General features: G+C 53.6%; 6 protein-coding genes across 6 annotated transcripts; 2 read left to right on the top strand and 4 right to left on the bottom strand.

The window, feature by feature from the left end:
* Positions 1-2,037: 2,037 nt before the first annotated feature.
* Positions 2,038-2,683, bottom strand: BO70DRAFT_362402 (uncharacterized protein). The gene has a single exon (XM_025543286.1). The coding sequence runs from the start codon at positions 2,564-2,566 to the stop codon at positions 2,348-2,350; it is 219 nt and encodes a 72-aa protein (XP_025399234.1). The 5' UTR covers positions 2,567-2,683; the 3' UTR covers positions 2,038-2,347.
* Positions 2,684-8,623: 5,940 nt separating this feature from the next.
* BO70DRAFT_260435 (uncharacterized protein) lies at positions 8,624-9,136 on the top strand (the record flags this gene model as incomplete). The annotated part of the gene is made up of 1 exon (XM_025538906.1): positions 8,624-9,136. A coding segment is annotated over one exon (513 nt), but the record flags the coding sequence as incomplete, so codon positions are not given.
* A 1,865-nt stretch (positions 9,137-11,001) lies between these two features.
* BO70DRAFT_337153 (uncharacterized protein) lies at positions 11,002-14,642 on the bottom strand (the record flags this gene model as incomplete). Its single annotated transcript, XM_025541140.1, has 4 exons — positions 11,002-13,373; positions 13,422-13,816; positions 13,852-14,193; positions 14,399-14,642. 4 exons carry the CDS (start codon positions 14,640-14,642, stop codon positions 11,337-11,339), a joined length of 3,018 nt encoding a protein of 1,005 aa, XP_025399236.1. The 3' UTR covers positions 11,002-11,336.
* Positions 14,643-15,282: 640 nt separating this feature from the next.
* On the bottom strand, positions 15,283-17,211 carry BO70DRAFT_362406 (S-adenosylmethionine synthetase). The gene is made up of 4 exons (XM_025543287.1): positions 17,111-17,211; positions 16,889-17,021; positions 16,829-16,856; positions 15,283-16,769 (listed from the first exon to the last, which is right to left on the bottom strand). Exons 1-4 carry the CDS (start codon positions 17,185-17,187, stop codon positions 15,769-15,771), a joined length of 1,239 nt encoding a protein of 412 aa, XP_025399237.1. The 5' UTR covers positions 17,188-17,211; the 3' UTR covers positions 15,283-15,768.
* Positions 17,212-17,526: 315 nt separating this feature from the next.
* Positions 17,527-19,112, top strand: BO70DRAFT_362408 (putative signal sequence-binding GTPase GPN3). The gene has a single exon (XM_025543288.1). It carries the CDS (start codon positions 17,828-17,830, stop codon positions 18,707-18,709), a length of 882 nt encoding a protein of 293 aa, XP_025399238.1. The 5' UTR covers positions 17,527-17,827; the 3' UTR covers positions 18,710-19,112.
* Positions 19,113-19,409: 297 nt separating this feature from the next.
* BO70DRAFT_396760 (Apq12 family protein) lies at positions 19,410-20,048 on the bottom strand (the record flags this gene model as incomplete). The annotated part of the gene is made up of 2 exons (XM_025546647.1): positions 19,410-19,972; positions 20,033-20,048. 2 exons carry the CDS (start codon positions 20,046-20,048, stop codon positions 19,410-19,412), a joined length of 579 nt encoding a protein of 192 aa, XP_025399239.1.
* Between the last annotated feature and the right edge of the window lie 362 nt (positions 20,049-20,410).

The following is a 20,410-nucleotide window of genomic DNA, read 5'->3' on the forward strand; positions in this document are numbered from 1 at the left end:
ACATGAAAACTACCCGAACGGGCAGGTGCCTAGTGGCTGGGATGTCTGGGATAGATGCGACCGCGATGGCTGCGCTGACGAATCGCCGGGCCGAAACAGTAATCAGGGCGAGAGGGCCGGAGGGCTAGCATGGGCGCTGCGCTGTATTGTGCTGTGCTGTGCTGTGCTGCCCGCATCGATTAGCTCCAGGCCGAGCTTCGAGGCTGCAGGTTCGTCTGCTTGTGTGTTCTTCCGAGGTTAGACGGAGCTGTCAAGCCTTGGTCGGGGGCTGCCAAAACCAACCGTCCGTCTGTCTGGACTGACTGACTAACGCTGGATCGTCCGGAAGATCCCCCGTCGAGTGGGAGACAAGCTGGTGGCTTAAAGAGGGGCGGATGTGATGGGGGCGAGCGTGCGTGAGGGCGATGAAGGGAAGAGGAGAAGAGGGGGCGGACAAAGGAGAAGAGAAGCAACAGGAATCCGTCGCGTATGTATACTATGGATGGGTACTGGGGAGAGACACGATGAAGATCCACCGGGTCCGTCAGGGCCGCAGCGAGTGTAGTATACAATTGGGGGCTCTCCAAGGTGTGAAGATTGTAGCATATGGAGTACCGCCGATGGACTCAGCGATGATATGATATGAGGAATGAAGCGCAAGCCTGCTCCTCTACACCGGCCAGGCCTTTTCGCCCTCCATGTCTACTCCGTAGTAGTATTGTCTTTCTTGTCTACAGCCTCCCCGGGCTCTCGACTGTCAGTCTGGGTTTCCTGTTTGGGCGCCGGTCTCTGGTGGAATCCCGCGCCTTTCCCCTTCAGGACCAATCACCAGACAGGCGCTTCTCCTCGCTTTTGATTGACGGTCGTCAGCCTGTCCCGTTCGGTCAGGTCAGGTCAGGTATCGTCACTGCCTGGTATCCACCGGGAGACGAATCATCCTCGTTTATGGATGGATAAATGGAGGGTCATTCCCCGTGGCGATCGACCGTGGATGGCCCCTCTACGCCCCCTTTGCAATGGAACGTCGGGGAGCTGCAGAGCAGGAGCAGGAGATATTGGGGAAGAACGCCGGATAAACAGCCTCAATTTGACGGGGGGGGGGACCCTGTCGGCCAGATCAAGTTTATATTTAGGCTTGTACGACGCGGGGCTTTCCTCATCAGCGACGTGTCTGCCGGAATGTCCCCGTTGACCTAGGATGGATACATGGGGAGATGAGAAGACTGAGAGAAGCAAGCGGAAGCTGCTGTAGGGCTGCGGTCCGTGAACCGGAAGCAAGATGGACTAGAAGACCAGGAGACTTCAGTTCATAGTTCATACTGGCACATGCTCATAGGGTGCCTTGAGGAGCACCCATTGCCCATGTGGAATGCAATCGGAAGCATCCCGGCCATCTACGGTTACATTTGATATCGGCATGGCATGGCAATTGATGCTCTGACTACGGAGCACTCACTGCTCGCTTCTGAGGCCGCAGATCGACCCCAGGAATCCAGTCCTTCCCGCCATTGACGAGCGGTCATGATTCCGTTTCAGTTTGCGGCCAGGAACATACCGATTGCTGGCATGACTGGATGTCTGGGAGGTGCTCGGTGGCAGATGACCCATTCGGAAGGTCACTTGAGCGGGCGCTAGGGTCGATCAGGGACCGTGCGTCATACCAGGTGTATCATGGGTGGTGGTATCCGTACCATCCAAAGACCATACCACTGTTACTACTAAGTGGGTATAGTACTCTTGTCGACTCCTGTTGACACTGACAGGACTACTACTAGGAGATATCTACAGTCTCGCGACAGCCAATCCAATCCCCCCCCCCCAAAAACAGGCAACTCATCAGCGATAGCGAAAAGCCTATTATCAATCGGACTAGACTGAAATGGAAAAAGGTAAGCAGTTGGATCACAGTAGTAAAACGGTAAATTCTGACTCGATATCCGATGACTGACTCATTCCAGATCTCAATCTCAAGACCAACCAGCTGGCCTAATCTTCATCGCAAAACACAATCCACGATGCAATCGCCTTCCAAGCCACGCTATCTCGCGAACTACGGGGTTTTTTGCACAAACTCGGGTGATCTAAATACGGAGACGAACTCAATAACAGACAGAGAGGCAGACGGACAAACAGACAGATAGACAACCCCCCCTCCCTCATCAACCGAACCGACAGCCGACACCCCCCACCTAAACCCAGATATGCCCCTCTCCGGACTCCACAGAGAGAACCAACCAACCAAGACACTAAACAGTAAACAGAACCAACCAAAATATAGTAGTTAGTCAACTCAACCAGCCCACAATAAACAGTTCAAGCTTTCCCAAGTGCATACATGCAGCGTAACCCAGCTCTCCATAGTCCGTGCTCAAGTCTGTCCAACAACTTTATCGTCCGTGGGTAGTAAGTACCAGTAAGGTAAGTAACCAGCCAGACCAACCAAGCAATCAAGTAAGTAGCCAAGGTCGGGAAAATCAGGCTGCACGATAACTGAACAACGGGTGTAGTGGTGGTAGTGGTGGCATGCCAAGGCAGCCAAGGCCTCACAGGCAAGGAAATCGTTATGCAAGTCATCAGCCGACTGCATCGGGGAGAGGGGTCAGTTGGGTTATCTGTGACGACGATACTGCCACTACTACGATCCACTGCTACCCTAAGAGATATGTAGCTACCATAGCTAGTAGCTAAGTAAGTAGCTAGTATCTAGCTCCATAGTCTGTCAGTCTATGCATTAACCAGCCAGCTAGCTCTAGATAGACAGGTGGCAGATCAAATCATACCATATCATGCATCGCAGATAGCTAAGTAGGTAAAGAGGTAGTTTTCGGATAACGGTTAGCACAACATGATAGAACCGAGCGACCCTGCGTCAATTCCTCATCGCTCATCGCTCATCTCTCATCTCTCCTGCATCCGGTGACCCCGGACTGGATGGAGGACAGATACCTCGCTCGTCACACGAAATAACCCGATCCTGAGCCTGAGATTGATCTTGTCTGAGCCTAGTAGCTTCCCACAAGCCCCTAGGGCCTTACAAGTTCCAAGTTACAGTAGGCATGGTGGTATGTGCACCTGTACAACACCACACGACTACACAAGCAATGCAGCACCGTTAGGCATGAGTTATTAGGGTGATACTTAGGCAGATAGGCAGATAGGAAGGGATCGGGTTGTAGATGCTAATTCTGTTTCGGGAGCTCTCTGCCGGGTGAGAGTGGCCGGGGCCGTTATCTTGTCCCTGTAGAGCTGAGCTGGTGCATAGCTTTCGATTCTAGGCCCCCTTTTTTTTGGCCTGGTTGTCTGTCAAGATTCGAGGTTGGGTATCAACGACTAGCTAGCGAACCAGCCAGGTTGGTGATGAGTTGGGTTAGGCGTGGGGGTGAGATGGGGATGGGGGTGCGGACCGGGATTCATTGGGTTCGATGGCGCTGTGGGAGGGGATCTGAGGCTAGATAGTCATTGATTGGTAAGTTGGCCGAGACAATGGGATTGAAGGATAAATCAAATCCATCCTGGGTAGGCACAGCTTCATCAGGGTTAGGTCAGGTCAGGTCAGGTCAGGTCAGGTCAGGTACTTGGGTTATATAAGGTTGTTTCCGAGGATGAAGGGCCCCACTGGTTCTTGCGCGTTGATACGGCTGATATCAGTCTGACGGAATTTTGCCACTTCGGTAGAGCTAGACGTGGTTTGTGATTGTTTTCCCTTTTAGGGATGGCTGCTGTACCTGGTTGGTTTTTGGATGTATCATGTAGCTTGATACTTGAGCTCCATGTCCGTGTCGCATAAGTATGCATTGGCTATACGTGTACTCGTAGCGTCTGTCTTTAGATTTATATGATAGTTTGGGGTCGGTCTATGTTGTTCATCCATGGTCCCGTTGACCCTTCATGGACCTGACTATAGATGGTGGGAGAGATGACCGCTAAGGTATGAGAAATAAAGTCACAGTCAGATCATCTGAGCCCGGATTTGATAGAAATAAAGCTCTTCAAGAAAGTGCCAGTCATTATCATCGCCCCATCGCACCTCGTATGGATTGTTAGTTCATCGTAAGCAAACGCAATCCCTGTGAAGATCATTGTTGCTTCTGGGACAAGAGTCCTTGATGGGAGATTAGTGTCCCAGCGGTAAAGTAAAAGTTTGCCTAGGCCCCTACCAGCGCATAAGACGGGTATAGACTGTCACTAGGCCCAAATGTTATCGGATGAATGATATAATCATTCGTGTGCATAAGACGAGCTGTTCTAGAGCACCTGTTGAGTCGAGTATTATATGTCCAGACTAACCCTGTCAGCGACGCCGCTGCCATTGCCCTTTTTGATCACTCTCAGATCCCTTCCATATATAGACTTTGGACAATGGTTGGGAACTTCCTTCCTATAAGCGGCGGATACTCTATCAAGTCTTGCATGGAGTTCATTTCCAATGAGCAAAGGCCAGGTACGCCGCTGTGAGAGATCAGAAAAGTAACATCAGTCTTGTAATGTTGCCAATCGTCTTCACCAAGGTATCTGTTACGAGTAATGCTGTCGTGAGTAAGCTCTCTGAAAGGTTAGTTTCCACTGCAGTCTGCACTTCAGTGCCACAAGATTTGCTATATCTCTTGTTCCGTAGCTCCAACTACATCTGCATTGAGTTGATTGGGATGAGCTCGATGGCCATGTAACCAGCATTAAGATTGTCCTAATATCCCCGGGATTGTGGTTTGGTATCCGGATTGTTGGATACAATTCCTGGCCCTAGGCCCGACTGGGTGTTTCGGCGGCATAGTCACTCGCATACTGAGTCAATTGTCAAAGATGGGAAGACAATGGCGAGGATGATTTATTGGGTTGAACAGCATAGTGCGTGGCCCTAGCTGTTGTCTGTGATCCCAACTTCGCCTGCCATCGAGACCACCGGTATCAACGTCGGGATTTCTGGTAACCACATCTGTCGGGGATTGTTGACATGGTTCAGATGAGTCATATGTTCAACTGCGACTTCGTGGGATCAGGTTCTTATGCTTAGTAGTCAAACCGTTGGCGGGAATTTTGTCCGGTGGGATCCAAGGAGTTGACGCCCAACGGCACATGTCTCTCCGTAAACCCTTTCAACTGACGGTGTACCGGTATAATAAGTCCAGATGTATCATGTAGCATCTAGCCCATCTTCATACAATCAAGATGGAAACCGTGTATAAGGAGTAGTATATTGATCCATCCGCGCCTGACAACGCATAGACTTGTCAAGCCAGCCGATTCAGTCATATTTGAAGGGCAAGGTATATCCACGGAGCTTTCTCCGGTGCCATTCAGCACGAAACTCATGCTCCTGGCCAGCTTGTAGACACCTGAAGGAGGGATGAATGGCAAGTACCGCCAGCGCTCGAAAGGGACGGTTGCTCTGAAATCCTCTATTAATGGAACGAAATGTATTTTCAGTATTCTGCATTCAACAAGACAAGGGAAAAAGCTCATCGGCGGCATTTTCAAGTGTGGCTGTCTCACTTGGAGCTCGACATGATTAGGACAAGGAATCGAATCCTTCTAGGCATACCTTTTCACCGACAGAGGCATTCCTATAGCCCCGTACAGGCTTTTCTGTCCACCAGCTTGTCTGGGTTGAGATTTGTATCATGGCAAGTATGATCAGCTATAACGACCTTGTCAAAATGAATATATAAGCGACAAGTGGTGCAACGGCTATCTCGACCTGAAGCTGGTCGGTCATCTTCTTTTTTAGTCACCTCATGAGAGACACGATGCCCGTGAGCAAGCCCCAGATCATCAAGGGTCAGATCAGTGTTCTATGCTGCAGAGCCAATCTCACGGGTCTCGGGACGGCGACGAACAGACGAGCCTCTCGATATGATCTGGTGTCGTTCGATAGATATTGACATGGACACAGTCATGATAGGCACACCATTCACACTCTGCCAGAGAAGATGTGGAATTGAAATCACCCGGGAGTATAAAGGAACTGGCGGTGACCCAAAAATAGCAGTTTCCTGATCGCATTTCCCGCTGTTTCTAGTAGACGAACCCAGCTCCACGAAGACATCAACCCCACAATATTAGCCACGTACTGATGACTACGGGACAGACAATGTGAAACCACACAGCCCCAGATGACCTCTTGACAAACGGCCTGGTACACGCTAGCGTTGCCCAGGACCAGTGGAATTATGACGAAGAGCAAAACCGATTGTCACGAGAGCTTAAACGAACGACATCCGCGATCCACGAGCATTTCCCGGGTGGATATGGGGGCGGGAACAGACGGGAAGTACTTATCCGGCTATGAGTCGATCGCCCTGCTGGGATGCGTTCGCGTCGACCAGGCCAGACCTTGTTGGATGTGGTTTCGATTCATCCCGTAGAAGATGGAAGGTTGTGGTGCGATCCCGGTCTATTCCGAAGGAGGCTTTTGGGTCAGTCACATTTTAGTCAGTCAGTGAGTCAACGGCCAACCCCAGTCTATACGATCTTGGGGTTAATCCCGGCGGAGTGCTCGTGGTTGATACACCCTGGGTGCACAGTACACTATACCCACCACCCCGAACGACTGCCGTAAACCCGAGGTAAGCGGCGGTGCCGCAGATTAATCAATCCTGGACGGAGGACCCCGTACTCCGTACTAGAACCGGAAATAATAATGATAGATCACGATGAGCGTGACTGGGGGGGGGGGGGGGGGGGGGTGCACGGCCATACACAGTACACGCGTGCTTGAAACGGGCGGCATGGCATCCCTCGAATAAGGACCCACGGAGACCAGCACGCAAAGTACGAGGCAAAATAACCTTAAGCCGAACCAAACTGTCAGGTTGTCAGATAGCTGAACAGCTGGGGAATCTCCGCAATGAGCAATGGATGAGGTCACAGTGATGGCAGACGAGATAGCAAGATAGCGAGCGGTGGCCAGTCGTGGCGGCGAGTGGTTGCATCATGGACTGTGTGGACTGGCTGGGCTGGCTGGAACTGGCTGGACTGACCTGGTTCTGGCCGCTTCCTTGGCAGGAAAGGGCTTAGTCACCGGGGGAGGGGGAGAGAGGGGCCGAAGCCGGTGACTAATGGGAAAGTGGGAAGGCTAGCCGATCGCTCAGGGGAAAGAAAGCCGAGCGCGCGGCGGCGGTCGCTGGGCAGCCTCACCGAGACCGAGTACACCGACCGCCGAACAACACACTCCCGCTCACGATTCCCGCTGACTCCTGAGCCCCCCCATCCCCCCCCCAGCAGAAGGAATCTGGAAGGAAGGGGAGTGAAACCAACGCGTGTCCAGCTGATCGATGGCTGATGGATTATTGCTGACTAGAACCAATAAATTCAAACTCAACTCCATCTCCGATCCCCACAAAGTCAGCGTTTCCCCTGCAACCCTAACTGCCCAGGGCTGCGCTAGTGCCGACCCGGCCTAGTGTTACTGTGTTTAGCAAGCGAGCCTAATCCCGGATAGTCCGCGACCCCGCAAGATCCAGCCAATCACCGCCGCTGCCCTGCACATCCCTTGCCGTTCCTACTGGAGACTGGCAGCAGGTAGGGTGTAAATCTCCAGATTTCTGGAGCTGCAGTGCACATGGCCGGTCGCGTTGCCAATGGAGCCACCTCGAATGAGAGTTCGTTCTGGTACCTTTACCCCCCGAATTTGACGCTCTGGTCGGTGGGAGCAAGCACGGACGGCGGTCGCGCGCGCGAGAGAGAGTCCGACCGGACAGCACTTTCTGGGCGGACGGGCAGCGGGCATCGGACCAGCTAATTAGAGAAGGAGCGACTCGACAGAAACTCCCCCGGCGTCGAACATTCCACGGATTGCCGCCAGACCCGGACCCACCCAGACGAGGTCAGCTGCCCGACCGGTTTTGCGGGTGGAGTCGAGTCGAGGCCTCCTTCCTTTTTTTCCTCTGTTCCTTTTTCCTGTTCCTTGGCCGGGTAACCGTGACTGGTCGTACGGAGGGGGGGCTGACCAAGACCAACCACGTAGAGAGTGAACACGTTCAACCACCTTGCCATAAAGTATGTAATGCGATGTGTTCATAGTCCTGTAGAAAAAGTAAAATGTAAGCGAAAAAAAAAAAAAAAAAGGAAATTCAGCTTCACGATCGGCTTTATCACCCCATCGTGGAATCACGAGCCGGCGCAACCAGCGTGGACTGACCAGGCCATCTTACGTTACATACGTATGGATGATACGGACGGCGGACAGGGGACGGGGGACACAGGCCGGACGCGCGCGAGAGTTGTGGTGTTACGAGTCTAGACCCGGGGATCAACCGCTTGCAGAATCTGCCAGATCAGATGGTCACCAGGGCGGATTGCTGCTTTGGGGGTTCCGTCGCCCAGAGTCCCTCCCTTAAGTATTTTTCTCCCCTCCAGATCCTCTCCATATTTCCCTTCTCTCTTCCCCTCCAGACTTTTCTACCTCCAAGCCATCCCACAACAGCCAGTCAAGCTCTCCAGATGATCTCCGCTTGACTGTCTACTAAACTGCGTATCTCTCCACGCGACCTTATATTCTTAATTGGCTCATATCTATCACCACACCGCACCACCCACCCACCCCCAAGTAATCAGACTTGTCTTGTCTACACGCCTGTAGACTGCTCCCACAATGGCAGTCACAGCAATTGATGTCATCTCCAAGCCCTCCTCCTCTCCTCTCTCCTCCAACAACCCCTCCATGAATAAGCGCTGGCCTCCCCTCGCCGACAAGACCTCCCTCCCTTACAAGCTCACCACCCTCTCCCGTCAGAAGCTTGCCCGGGAGGCCACCGCGCCGGACCCGGATATCCGCCGCTGCCTGGGCCACTTCCGTCTACACTGCAAGTCGATGGAGTGGGCACAGAAGGAGATGACGACGCGTATCAACTCGTTCGACCTGGAGGACGACTCCGAGGACGAGTCGGACCGCGAGGACGAGGACAAGAAGGACCCCGATGACCACAAGGACGAGAGTCAGGATGAATCGGCCGAGAAGGCCTCCGAGAAGACCACCGTCCACATCAGCTTCCACGTCTCTGCGCCTGCCGCAGCAGAGAAAGAGAAGGAAGAGAAGGAGAAGGAGAAGGAGAAGGAAGGGCTCCTCGAGAAGGGACGCAGTTGTCTCGAGAAGACCGCCCAGAGGAAACACTTCTGGCCGTCGCCTGGACAATGTCTACCTGTTCGCATTGCAGGGTAGACTATCCTCCTACTCTCGATCCTCCTCGATACTATACTATATCTCGCCTCTCACCTCCCACCTCACCACACGACCACCATCAAACCCACCAAAAACCAAATACTTAATAATTACGACGATACGAAGCCACGAATCTCATATTTAATTTCATTCAACATACATATACGGAGTCCACCAGCAAGGCATTGATTGATTGGGTACCCCGGGCTAGCTAGGAGTTGGTGCGAAGGTTAATCATCATCATCATCATCATCATTATCATCATCATCACATCATAGGAGTTAGTCCGCCACACGGCTTAGATATGGACAAAGGAAAGGAAGGAAGGAACCTTGGGAAAGGAAACAAGCATGTATCTAGCCAAAAGTAACCTATACATATCAATGATCAACAATACTCAAACAAACCTAATACTCTCCAAACATTACAACGCTCTCCCCTGATACCCTCAGAATAGTATGGAGTATATAGTACGGAGTAGTAGATACATAGATAGGTCCGGAGTAATAATACCCCCTGTTATTACCCCCCCACTGCAGGGACTCCTGTACCCATACCTAAGGCATGCATGCATCCATGCGCTAACAACCAGTAAGAATGCAGACACCCTGGACATAGATACCATGTCTTAGTTATCCATGTGCTTGCTCACCTGACTAAACCAGCATGCATAGTTACTAGGTAACTCCGTAGTACTAGATAGTCAAGGCCGAAACGGAGTAGATAGGTAGATAGATAGATAGATAAACACATTGATGGACAGATGGACGGACAGATAGATACTATAGGCAGGCACTGAGACAGATGGGCAGACAACAACGCCTACTCCTGGCCTACCTAGCCAACACTGACCCAACCAGCCCGCTCCAATCCTTCATACATACTAACTAGTAGGTACACAGATACATACATACATAGTACGGAGTAGGTAGTCATACAATATCTACAGCAAGCACCACAAAACAAGCAGAGATTGAAGTAGTTACAAAGTAAGCAAGTAAGTCATCAGCAAACAAACAGCACGCAGCACGCAGCACGCAGCAAGCAGCCGCCCACCCGCCCGTCCGCCACGCCACACCCCAACAACCACATCATTCATCATCATCGAGTAGTTAGTAAGTAAGTAAAGTAGTACTCCGTTCCGTAGTAGTACGCACCACCTGCCTCGCCTCGCCTCGCCTCGCCTCGCCTCGAAGCCCAGCGAGAGCGTGGCGTGATACCTTACGTACCAGCCACCAAGACTGCATCACTCACACTCACCAATTGACTCATCATGATCCTCTCTCTCTCATCCTGAAACAACTAGCACAACTGCCGTGTAATAATTATAATAATAATAATACTAAAATCTAAAAGTAGCACAACCACGGAGTAAACGGGTAAATCTACAATTACCCGATCCAGCAACCAGCAACCAGCAACCAGCAAAACCCAGCAAAACTGTCCGTGTCCGTGTCCAGTGCAGTGCGGTACGTACTTCGGGATTGATCTCATCGACGATCTCAAACCCGCTGATGATGAATCATACATCCCTACCCATAACTAGATAGTTACAACCAAACTGCTTTTGGGGCTTTGGGGCTTTGGGGCTTTTGGGACTTTGTTGCCACTCCCGATGGGGATGGAAAAGTACGTACCCGCTGGTTCTCGGGTCCGGATTCAGTAGGGATGGTCGGTATGACTACAACACGGTGTAATAATAACCAATGATTCTGGAGATTGGTTCGATGGGATCGATCGCGGAATTGCGTTAGTTTGCCTGGGTAGGGTTGGGGGAAAAGTACTATTTTTATTTCATTAATAACGCGTAAGTGAGGAAGGACTTGGGATCATGATGATGATGATGATGATGATATGGGGTAGTAGTACGGAGTACTTTGTAATGATAGTACATGGAATACTTACTGCCTACGGAGACTACATTGTATGATGTGAAGGTGTAAATGCTATTCATTGAAGATCTATGATTTCATCATACCTGTATGACTGACTGACTATCTTCGAATAACTACTACTGTGTATGTAGTATGATGCTGTTCATTACCTCAACCATGACATCAATCCAATCCAATCCAACCCAACCATACCATCCAAAATCATATGCTAACGCCCGCTAAACCAAACAAACAAAAATAATACTAACCCTGATGCCAGGATACGCCATACACCTTATAAGAATCCCTGTAAAAATGAACAAACGCTACATAGCAAGATCATCATCGTCGTCCCACCCCAAATGCGCATAGATGGATTTCTCAGGGGTCACCGGCACCGCTCCTGAAGCTGACGTGGTCGGCACGGCCAGTCGGGGGGTGTTTTTCACGGGCGTGGCGAGCAGTCCCCTTGCCGGGGGGGTGGTGGTTTTCACAGGCGTCTCTGTCACGGCCTCTGCTTCGGCCTGGAAATGCGGATGAGGAACAGGGATCGCGGCAGGGGCCATGGCCACGCCCGCCGCCCCCATGCCTGCGCCTAACCCCATGGCCTGCTTAGGTGGCGTCTCCATGATCATCGATGGTCTGTTGTGGCCGGTGGACTGCAGCCGGGACATAAATGGGTCCACGTGCCGGGATGCGATCGGCGTGGTTGGGCCTTTTTCTGTGGCCCGAGGACCCGGGGCAGGGGCCGGCACCGGGAGTGAGGTTGAGGTGGGTTTGCTGGGGACGCGGAAAAGCGGTCCCGAGATGCTAGGGGACGCGCCCATCGCAGATGAGAGGAGTGGCTGTGTTGGTCGGCGTGTGGGAGTCTCCTGGACGACGCCGAGGTCGGCGGAGCGGAACGGGCCTGAAAATGAGCTGCTGGGGCGGATGGTTGAGCCGGGGACGATCTGCGGCTCGCTGTTGAAGGGCGAGGACGGTGGTCCCAGTCCCAGTCCCTTGGAGATCGAAGACGGGTGGAGCAGGCTTTTGGGCACAGGCGGCATTCCCGCAAACGCATCCTTCTTCCGACTGCCCTTGGGCGTGGCTGCAACCTGCACGCCTTGGCCGAGAGGGTTTCGCACGGGGTTCTTGGGCTTCCTGGAGCTGCCGCCCGTGGTGAGTCGCTTGTCTGCATCATAGGCAATGTCCTTGGCCACGAGTTCGCGGTTCGGCTTCCGGAGGGCGTGGATTGCGGCGTCGAGCTCTTTCTTCTGCTCGACCAGCAGGTGCATCTTCTTCAGCTTGGCCTCGTGCTGGCGCGCAACCGCGTTCAGATCCACCTCGCGGTTCTCGACCCGTTTGGCCTTTTGTATGCCGCCTCGCACGTTGGTGCCGAGAACAGGCAGGAGGGGGTCGAGAGAATCCCGTCGGCTCTCGCCTTGCGTCGGGGTGGTGTTGGAGCGGTGGAGTGATGGAGGGCGTGCCTGGGACGTCGCTTGGTCTGTCAACACGCGCTGGAACGTGCGGCGACGCGACTGCTTCTGGGCCTGTTGTCGCTCAACCGGCGTGCCCGGCTCTCGCTGTGTCTTCTTCTGCGGTTGCTTGGTGAAAGGCGATATCGCGGTCGAGACGCCCAGTTTGCGCGTGATCAGCTTGCACTTGTCCGGAAGTCGCGATGCGTAGAACGGGACGATGACCTCCGTGCAGAAATCACGGACGGCGTCACTCTCGACCTTCTTTCCGGACATATGGTTGCTGCCGTATGTCTTTGCTGAATCAGGGACGACGGCTTCTTCGAAACTGACGGCATGCCAGATGCACAGTCGGTCAAGGTGAAGTTCAAGCATGACATTCAGGTCTTGTGGTTTCTTGGCTTTGGCGCTCTTCGCAGGTTTAACTGCTGAGTTCTCCCCATTGCCATCACGCTTCTTTTCGTCGACCATGGCCGCCTCAAGAGCTATAGTCTCCAGGATGAGGAGAATCTGTAGCTGCGTTTCACGCAACCGCAAATCCGCAACATGTCTTTTAGTCTCCATCTCCCTGGAGATGTCAGACGGGCCCTGCTCATTCAACGTACGACCCTTCCACCACTTGCGAATGAAATCCCCTTCTTCGGGATACAGCCCATTCTTGCCGAGTTTCTTCTTCGTGCTCTTGCGCTTTTTCTTCGACTGCGCGGGCTCATCATCCGACACGCTGAGCAGGATATCCTGGACCGTAGACGGTAGCGTTTCGCGATACTTGTGATCCATCCGCTTTGCCGGGAGAATGGCCTCCCTGTAGAACTCGACCAGATTTGCCGATCTGGCCGACTCAGTCTCAGACTGGAAAGCCGCACGACAACGCGCCAAAGGACCCTTGGCGAAATACGCCACGGAGGTCTATCACGATTAGCATCACCGCATCAATAAAAGTTAGAGCCAACATACCTTCGAAACATACAGCGCCTGCAAATACTGCCCCCGCAGGCCGTCCAGGAGCTCCTGCGGCGACTGCAGCGCATCAACCCTGTAATCATCCTCGGCACCAGCACCCTGCTCCAGAACTCCAAGCAGAACGGGGCTTGAACTCCTCATCCCGTCGTGCTGAGTCTGAGTCTGCGGCTGCGACTGATCACTCACACCGACCACCCCCTCCAGGGCCGCGCTCACACCCTTGAAGGCCACCTTCACACCATCACGCAATCCCCTCTTCCCCAACATACTTCTCCCACCAAGACCACCACCAAGACCAACACCAACACCCGGATCCTCAACCTTCGCAGCCTCCCACCACTCCCCCCACCCACACCAGCACCAGCACCACCTCCAATCCCTCTTTCTTTCTCTTGAATCAATCCAGAGCTGGCCCCAGCCCCACCATCGTCACCCAGAGCCCCAAGAGACATACCTCCCTTCCCTGTAATCAAAACCTCCCCCTCAGATATCCCCCTCACCCTCCCCAAAACAAACACCCCCCTCTTGACCCTCTCCACAACAACCAAGCCCCCTTCCTCCGTTGTAGTAGTACAAGTAGTAGCAGTGCCCGTCCTCGCAACAAGAACCTTCCCCAAATCCTCCTCGAGGGCAGGGATATACGCCGAGAACCACCCCTCACGGGAGTTCTGGTATTCTGTCCATGTGAACGGGACGGAGTGGCGCGGGAGGAGAGCGATAGGGGCGAGGGATATCGTTTGCGGTTGGAATTGGGTGTGAGGGTGGGCTTTTGTAGGCGTGGTGGTTGGGAGAGATTGCGGTGGAGGCTATATCATTATCATCCATCATTAGTATTTATTTAGGCATGGGATAGAATATCGCGAGGAGGTATTAGGGGTTGGTTGGGGCGGGATATGGGTATGAACGTGCGATGGATACAGGATTCATGGATGGATGAAAGGTAGATAGAAAGATGGATAGAAGGTTCCAACAACTCACCCGAATGGTAATTGTCTGCGCCCATGACGCTTTCGAGTTCGAGTTCGAGATCGCGTTCGTGTCGAAGATCCCATACGATGACGAGGACGAGACCTTTCGTTTTTTGTACGGTGATTGCGCAGACGTAGACCCAGATCCAAATCCAGACCCAGACCCAGACTGAGGAACGAGGTTGAGAGGGATAGGAGTGAGGACGCCGCCGCCGCCTCCTCCTCCGCCGAATGCGCGTGTAGCCATGGTATTCTCTTGCCTTGTTTAGGTGGTCATGGCATGAGTATTTGGGATCGCTGCAGTAGTGATCTCGAGCAGGTGCGATAATATGGGAGTTAGTGGTCTGCGGTTTGTTTGATTTGGTTGTTTGATCTGATTAGGTTGTTTGGTTAATTGATTAACTGGAGAAGGAAGAACGGGTACGACGCGATCACGTCCGCGGAGCTTGGCGGCACGCGTCGCGGCCGAGGGAGGGGTGAGCAAGTGACCGACTGCGGAGCAGAGATTGCATGTAGCATTTAGGGGGTTTAATTTAATCCAATTCAATTAAACTCAACTACTCTGTACTTTGAGTTTGATGACTCTCCCATTGATGGATAATACAAGGACTAAGTTGACTCAAGATTAATTCAAGTACTGTTGGAATTAGATGTCGGCGTGGAAAAAATGGGGAAATCCTGGTTTTGCCTGGAGTTCGTTGGGTGTAGCCCTAATGTCGGCCAGCAGGCGGACCGTGGTTGAGACTGAATCTCGGCGGTTTTCTCAACTCCTTTACACTCCGAAGCACGCTCTATGTCGCCGAGTCTAAAAGCAATGCTGCTTGTAGGCCACGAGCTCTCTTAATTTCTTTTAAAAAGTCCTACAACAGAAAGCTACAAAAAAAATGTTGGAATATGCATCATATGCATTCATTAATCTATATGCTAATGTTTAGATTAGCTGGCATGACGGCGAGAGGAGGCGTCCCCTCGCCGCCATCTATGTGTCGCTCCTCTCGGAGACATCATCCGAGGCCCAGTGCGTAGTAAGAGCCGGCCACCACGCCCGGTGGCCGCGCTCCGCGCAGATAGTACTCGCGGTTCCCATCGGTCCTGAGCCCGGAGGAGGCAGTGTTGAATACTTTCGCTCCCGAAAACGCCGAAACAACCCTCCCTAGATATGAAAAGTGGTATCATGTTGAATTTATCCTCGCCGAACCCGTCTCTTGCTCAGAGACCATGCAAAAAGTTGAACAAACATCCAAACATAAAAGTTGCTTTTGACATGTCTATGCTTGTGCTTTGAGTTGTTGAAAACAAAGCAAAATCATTACATTCGTAACGTAGACTGACTCACAAGAGAAGCAGGTCCACGACCGCAGCGCGTGGCGCGCTTAGTACTTGAGGGCCTTGGGCTTCTCCCAGGAGAAGTTCTGGTTGGTGAAGTGACCGTTCTTGGCGGTCTGGAAGTAGATGGGCTTGGCCAGGTCAAGCTCCTTGACAATGACACCGGGACGGAGGTCGAAGTTGTCACGGATGATCTGGACGAGCTCATCGGAGGTCTTGGAGGAGGTGCCGTAGGTCTCGACGAAGATGGAGAGGGGCTCAGCGACACCGATCGCGTAGGAGAGCTGGACCAGGGCACGGCGGGCGAGGCCGGCAGCGATCAGGGACTTGGCGATCCAGCGGCCGACGTAGGCAGCCGAGCGGTCGACCTTGGAGTAGTCCTTGCCGGAGAAGGCACCACCACCGTGGGCACCCCAGCCACCGTAGGTGTCGACGATGATCTTACGGCCGGTGAGACCGGCATCACCCTGGGGGCCACCGATGACGAAGCGGCCGGAGGGCTGGAGGTGGTAGACGGTACGGTCGTCCAGGAGGTGGGCAGGGATGACCTGCTTGATGATCTTCTCCTTGAGGACGGTACGGAGCTCCTCAGTGGAGACCTCATCGGCGTGCTGGGCGGAGATGACGACGGTGTCCACACGGACGGGCTTGACAGCACCGTTGTCGTGGGCGTACTCGACGGTGACCTGGGTCTTGGTGTCGGGGCGGAGCCAGGGGATGGTTCCGTTCTTGCGGGCCTCGGTCATGGCGGCGTTGAGCTTGTGGGAGAGGAGGACGGTGAGGGGGAGGAGCTCAGGGGTCTCGTCGGTGGCATAACCGAACATGATACCCTGGTCACCAGCACCGAGCTTCTCAAGGGCCTCCTCGTAGTGCAGACCCTGGGCGATATCGGGCGACTGCTGCTCGATGGCAACCAAGACGTTGCAGGTCTTGTAGTCGAAGCCCTTGTCGGAGGAGTCATAGCCGATGTCCTGGATGGCACCACGGATGACCTTCTGGTAGTCCAGCTTGGCCTGGGTGGTGATCTCACCGAAGACCATGATCATACCTGGATTGGGTCAGCGCACGGCTCGGCGACCAGAGATAGATAGTTGAGTTCAAACATACCGGTCTTGGTGGCAGTCTCACAGGCGACCTAATGGCAACATGTTAATTCATGGCGTTCACATGGGAGGAGAGACGGTCGGAAAAGCGCCAGCCAATCAGGGGGCGGGAAGCGCAAAAATCCGGCGGGGTTCCGTACCTTGGAGAGGGGTCCTCGGACAGGCAGGCATCGAGGATGGCATCGGAGACCTGGTCACTGTAGGGGCCGTGTTAGCAAAGATAGATCTAAGCGCAAGATAAGAGGCATTGACCGCCTGGTCTCCTCCCAGAAAGGGTTCAACATACGCAATCTTATCGGGGTGACCCTCTCCGACAGACTCGGAGGTGAACAGGAAAGTTCCACTGTTGGCGACGGAACCCATTGTGAAGAGTGGAGGGGGGGGGGGTATGTATTAGAGAGAAAAGTGAGAAAGGAGAGAAAGGCGGGGAGGAAGAGGAGGAAGAGGAGGAGGAGAGTAAGATCGGAGAGAAAAGAAAGCACAATAAGCGAGGGAGGAAATGGAGGAGGGAAAAGGGAGGGGAAGAAGAGAAAAGAAGGGCGAGGAGGGAGGGGGTCCGTATTAATGTGCCTCCGATGGCGCCATCCCTTCCGGCGGTCGGCGCCGGCAAAAAGGGCTAATGAAGAAGGAAAAAAAAAAAAAAGTTGAAATAGAGGGCGGTTCATGCACCGACGGCGGCCTCTCATTTGCCGAGCGCATTCCCCCAACTGCACTGCTGTTGCTCCAATCGGGGATCGGTCAGTTTGACGGCACCCGGACTTTCTCAGCGAGTCTCTTGCCTGCCCCGTCTCCGCCGACTCGGCCCAACCTCACTCCATCCCCAATTCTCTGACTATTATTGCTGGCCTCTTCGGAGATTTATTTTCCTTGCTTACCGCCGAACACGAGCACTATTGAACCGCGGGCTCAACTAGTCATCTGTCCGCCCGTCAGCCGTCAGCCGTCAGCCCCTCAGCGCAAACCGAATCCCAACCCCAACCCCAACCCCGCCGCCGCCGCCAGAATGTCCAAGTTCGGCGTCTTAGTGATGGGCCCCGCAGGCGCGGGCAAAACTACCTTCTGCAGCTCGATCATCCAGCATCTCCAGAACACGCGCCGCAGCTGTTTCTACGTGAACCTGGACCCGGCGGCCGAGACGTTCAACTACGAGCCGGACCTGGACATCCGCGACCTGATCACACTGGAAGATGTGATGGAGGAGCTGGGGCTCGGCCCCAACGGTGGACTCATCTACTGTTTCGAATTCCTGCTCCAGAACCTGGAATTCCTGTCGGAGGCGCTCGATCCGTTGAGCGAGGAGTACCTGATCATCTTCGACATGCCGGGCCAGATCGAGCTGTACACGCATATCCCGCTGCTGCCGTCGCTGGTGCAGTTCCTGTCGCGCCAGGGCCCGTTGAATATCAGTCTGTGTGCGGCGTATCTGCTCGAGAGCACGTTCGTCGTGGACAAGGCCAAGTTCTTTGCCGGCACGCTGAGCGCCATGTCCGCCATGCTGATGCTGGAGATGCCCCATGTGAATATTCTGAGCAAGATGGACCAGGTGCGAGACATGATCTCGCGCAAGGAGCTGAAGCGTTTCACGAGTGTCGATGTGACTACGCTGCTGCAGGGAGAGGAAGGGGAGGCGGAGGAAGGGGCGCCCGTGGAGGGAGATCCGTCGTCCAAGGATGCTTTGCTGAGTGGTGGGTCGTTTCAGCAGTTGAATCGTGCGGTCGGCCAGCTCATCGATGACTTCAGTATGGTTTCGTTTCTGAAGCTGAATGTGCAGGATGAGGACAGTGTCGCCGCCGTGCTGAGCCACATCGATGATGCGATCCAGTACCACGAGGCTCAGGAACCGCGCGAGCCTGCGGACGCACAAGAAGTGGACTACGAGGACTGAGCCAAGCCGTAGCCAACCGGCAAGGGGGCAGGCCAATTCCGCCGTCCAGGAAGGGTTCGGCGGGCTGGACGTGGCTAGCGCATACGAGCTACAGTACGGAAGATAGGAAGGGGCCTACAATTGGATGATACCCGCTGTTACGAGTCAACAGCAACACCACCGCAGGAACGAACCGCCGTCACACTGTGCCCGGATCGGGTCCAAAATAGCTCTCGAAATTGGGCTCATGCGAGGGCGGGTATACTAGGTAGAAGATGCAGAGACCTAGGCCCGCAAATCGGGCGATATCGGCCATTCCGCCAAGTCAGGAATGTCAGCTGAAGATCATGTATTAGTCCAGCATGATACCGTACCTAACGAACGATCTAAAAGAAAGAAACGAGCCAAGAAATGCAAGCCAGACCAACCATGCACTTTTCCGCCCCGGACGGGGCAGTAGTGAGGACGTAAAGAAGAGCTTCCCAAACATAAGAAAGAATGCAAGTACGGGTGTGAGTATGAGAGCATGAAAAGTACTACCTATAGACAGACCCCCAGAATAGAGACCAGCACCGTCTTCATGCCGCGACCCCAATCGCTCCAATTAAAGAATCGCATCGCATAAGATACAGCACCAAAAAAGCCCAACAACACAAATCATCAATCATCGTCCTCATCTCTTAGTTTCTGGCCCTGGGAAGGAGAAAGAAGAAGGGTATTCTCAAAAGACCCCCAGCCTCTGCTGCTGAGTTCTCATGCCGGTAGCATACCCACTCCAGCCCATAGAAGTCGCGGTGGTGGTGCGACCGTCCTCAACCCCACCGACGAAGCCATCGACAAAGCCCTTAATGATGCCATACGCCCAGCCCAGATCGCGACCGGATTTCTCGAATCCAGACGAATAGACGTACCAGATGACGCCGAGGACGAAGGACCACCAGAGCAGGCGCAGGAACAGGTTGACCCAGAACATGACGAGGCGGCGTGCATAGTCGAGGATCTTGAGGGAGATGAGGAGCACGATGGCTAGGATGAAGACGGAGACGAGGTCGGGCATGGAGGAGGCGAGGAGGGTTGCGAGGGGCTGGATCACGTAGGGGTCGAGGTAGGTAGAGCGGAGGTGGGAGATGTAGGGTTCGAGGTAGGTGGAGTGGAGGGAGGCGAGGTGGGAGGTGAGGGGGGTCTCGGTGAGGTGTTGGATTCTCGGGTGTTGTTGGATGAGAGTGATCAGGGATTCTGCGTGTTGGATAGTTGGGTGTTGTTTGATTAGGGAGATAAAGGATTCTGCGCAACAACATAGGCCGTGAGTGACTGTGGTTGTGATGATATTGTTGTGATCCTTACCGGGGAGGAAATCCATTGTAGTCGAGCCACTTCAGTCCTGGAGTTCAAATCGATGGGTCTGCGCGAGAAGGCTCGGGATAGTTTTGGTAGATGGACGGGTGCAAGGTCTAGCACTATATATTTATAAGAGAGCGACAGCGTTCATGATTGTGGTGAAGACGGAGACTGACAAGGAGGATAAAGGAAGTCGGGACTTTCCACCCGCTGAGACGGAGGATGCAGTCGCCGGTCGGTCCATGCGCCAGCCAACCACGGCCGGGAGCGCGGCCAAACCAGGCAAACACCGCAGTCCGGGGGTGGAGCGCGTGACATGAGACATGGAATGTGAGCCTACCAGATAATTCAACGTAGAAAATAAGAAAGGGAAACTTCTGACAC

The sequence above is a fragment of the Aspergillus heteromorphus genome (genome assembly GCF_003184545.1).
Source record: "Aspergillus heteromorphus CBS 117.55 chromosome Unknown BO70scaffold_13, whole genome shotgun sequence".
NCBI classification, from domain to species: Eukaryota; Fungi; Ascomycota; class Eurotiomycetes; order Eurotiales; family Aspergillaceae; genus Aspergillus; species Aspergillus heteromorphus.

What these genes read in the sequence shown, in the direction of transcription:
- BO70DRAFT_362408 (XM_025543288.1), top strand. Translation starts at nt 17,828, where the DNA reads ATGTCCAAGTTCGGCGTCTTAGTGATGGGCCCCGCAGGCGCGGGCAAA.
- BO70DRAFT_362402 (XM_025543286.1), bottom strand. Translation starts at nt 2,566, where the DNA reads ATGCAGTCGGCTGATGACTTGCATAACGATTTCCTTGCCTGTGAGGCC.
- BO70DRAFT_362406 (XM_025543287.1), bottom strand. Translation starts at nt 17,187, where the DNA reads ATGGGTTCCGTCGCCAACAGTGGAACTTTCCTGTTCACCTCCGAGTCT. An exon ending in CCGACCGTCTCTCCTCCCAT is followed by an intron (nt 16,857 to 16,888) that starts GTGAACGCCATG and finishes TGTTGCCATTAG; the next exon opens with GTCGCCTGTGAGACTGCCAC. An exon ending in TGAGACTGCCACCAAGACCG is followed by an intron (nt 16,770 to 16,828) that starts GTATGTTTGAAC and finishes GACCCAATCCAG; the next exon opens with GTATGATCATGGTCTTCGGT.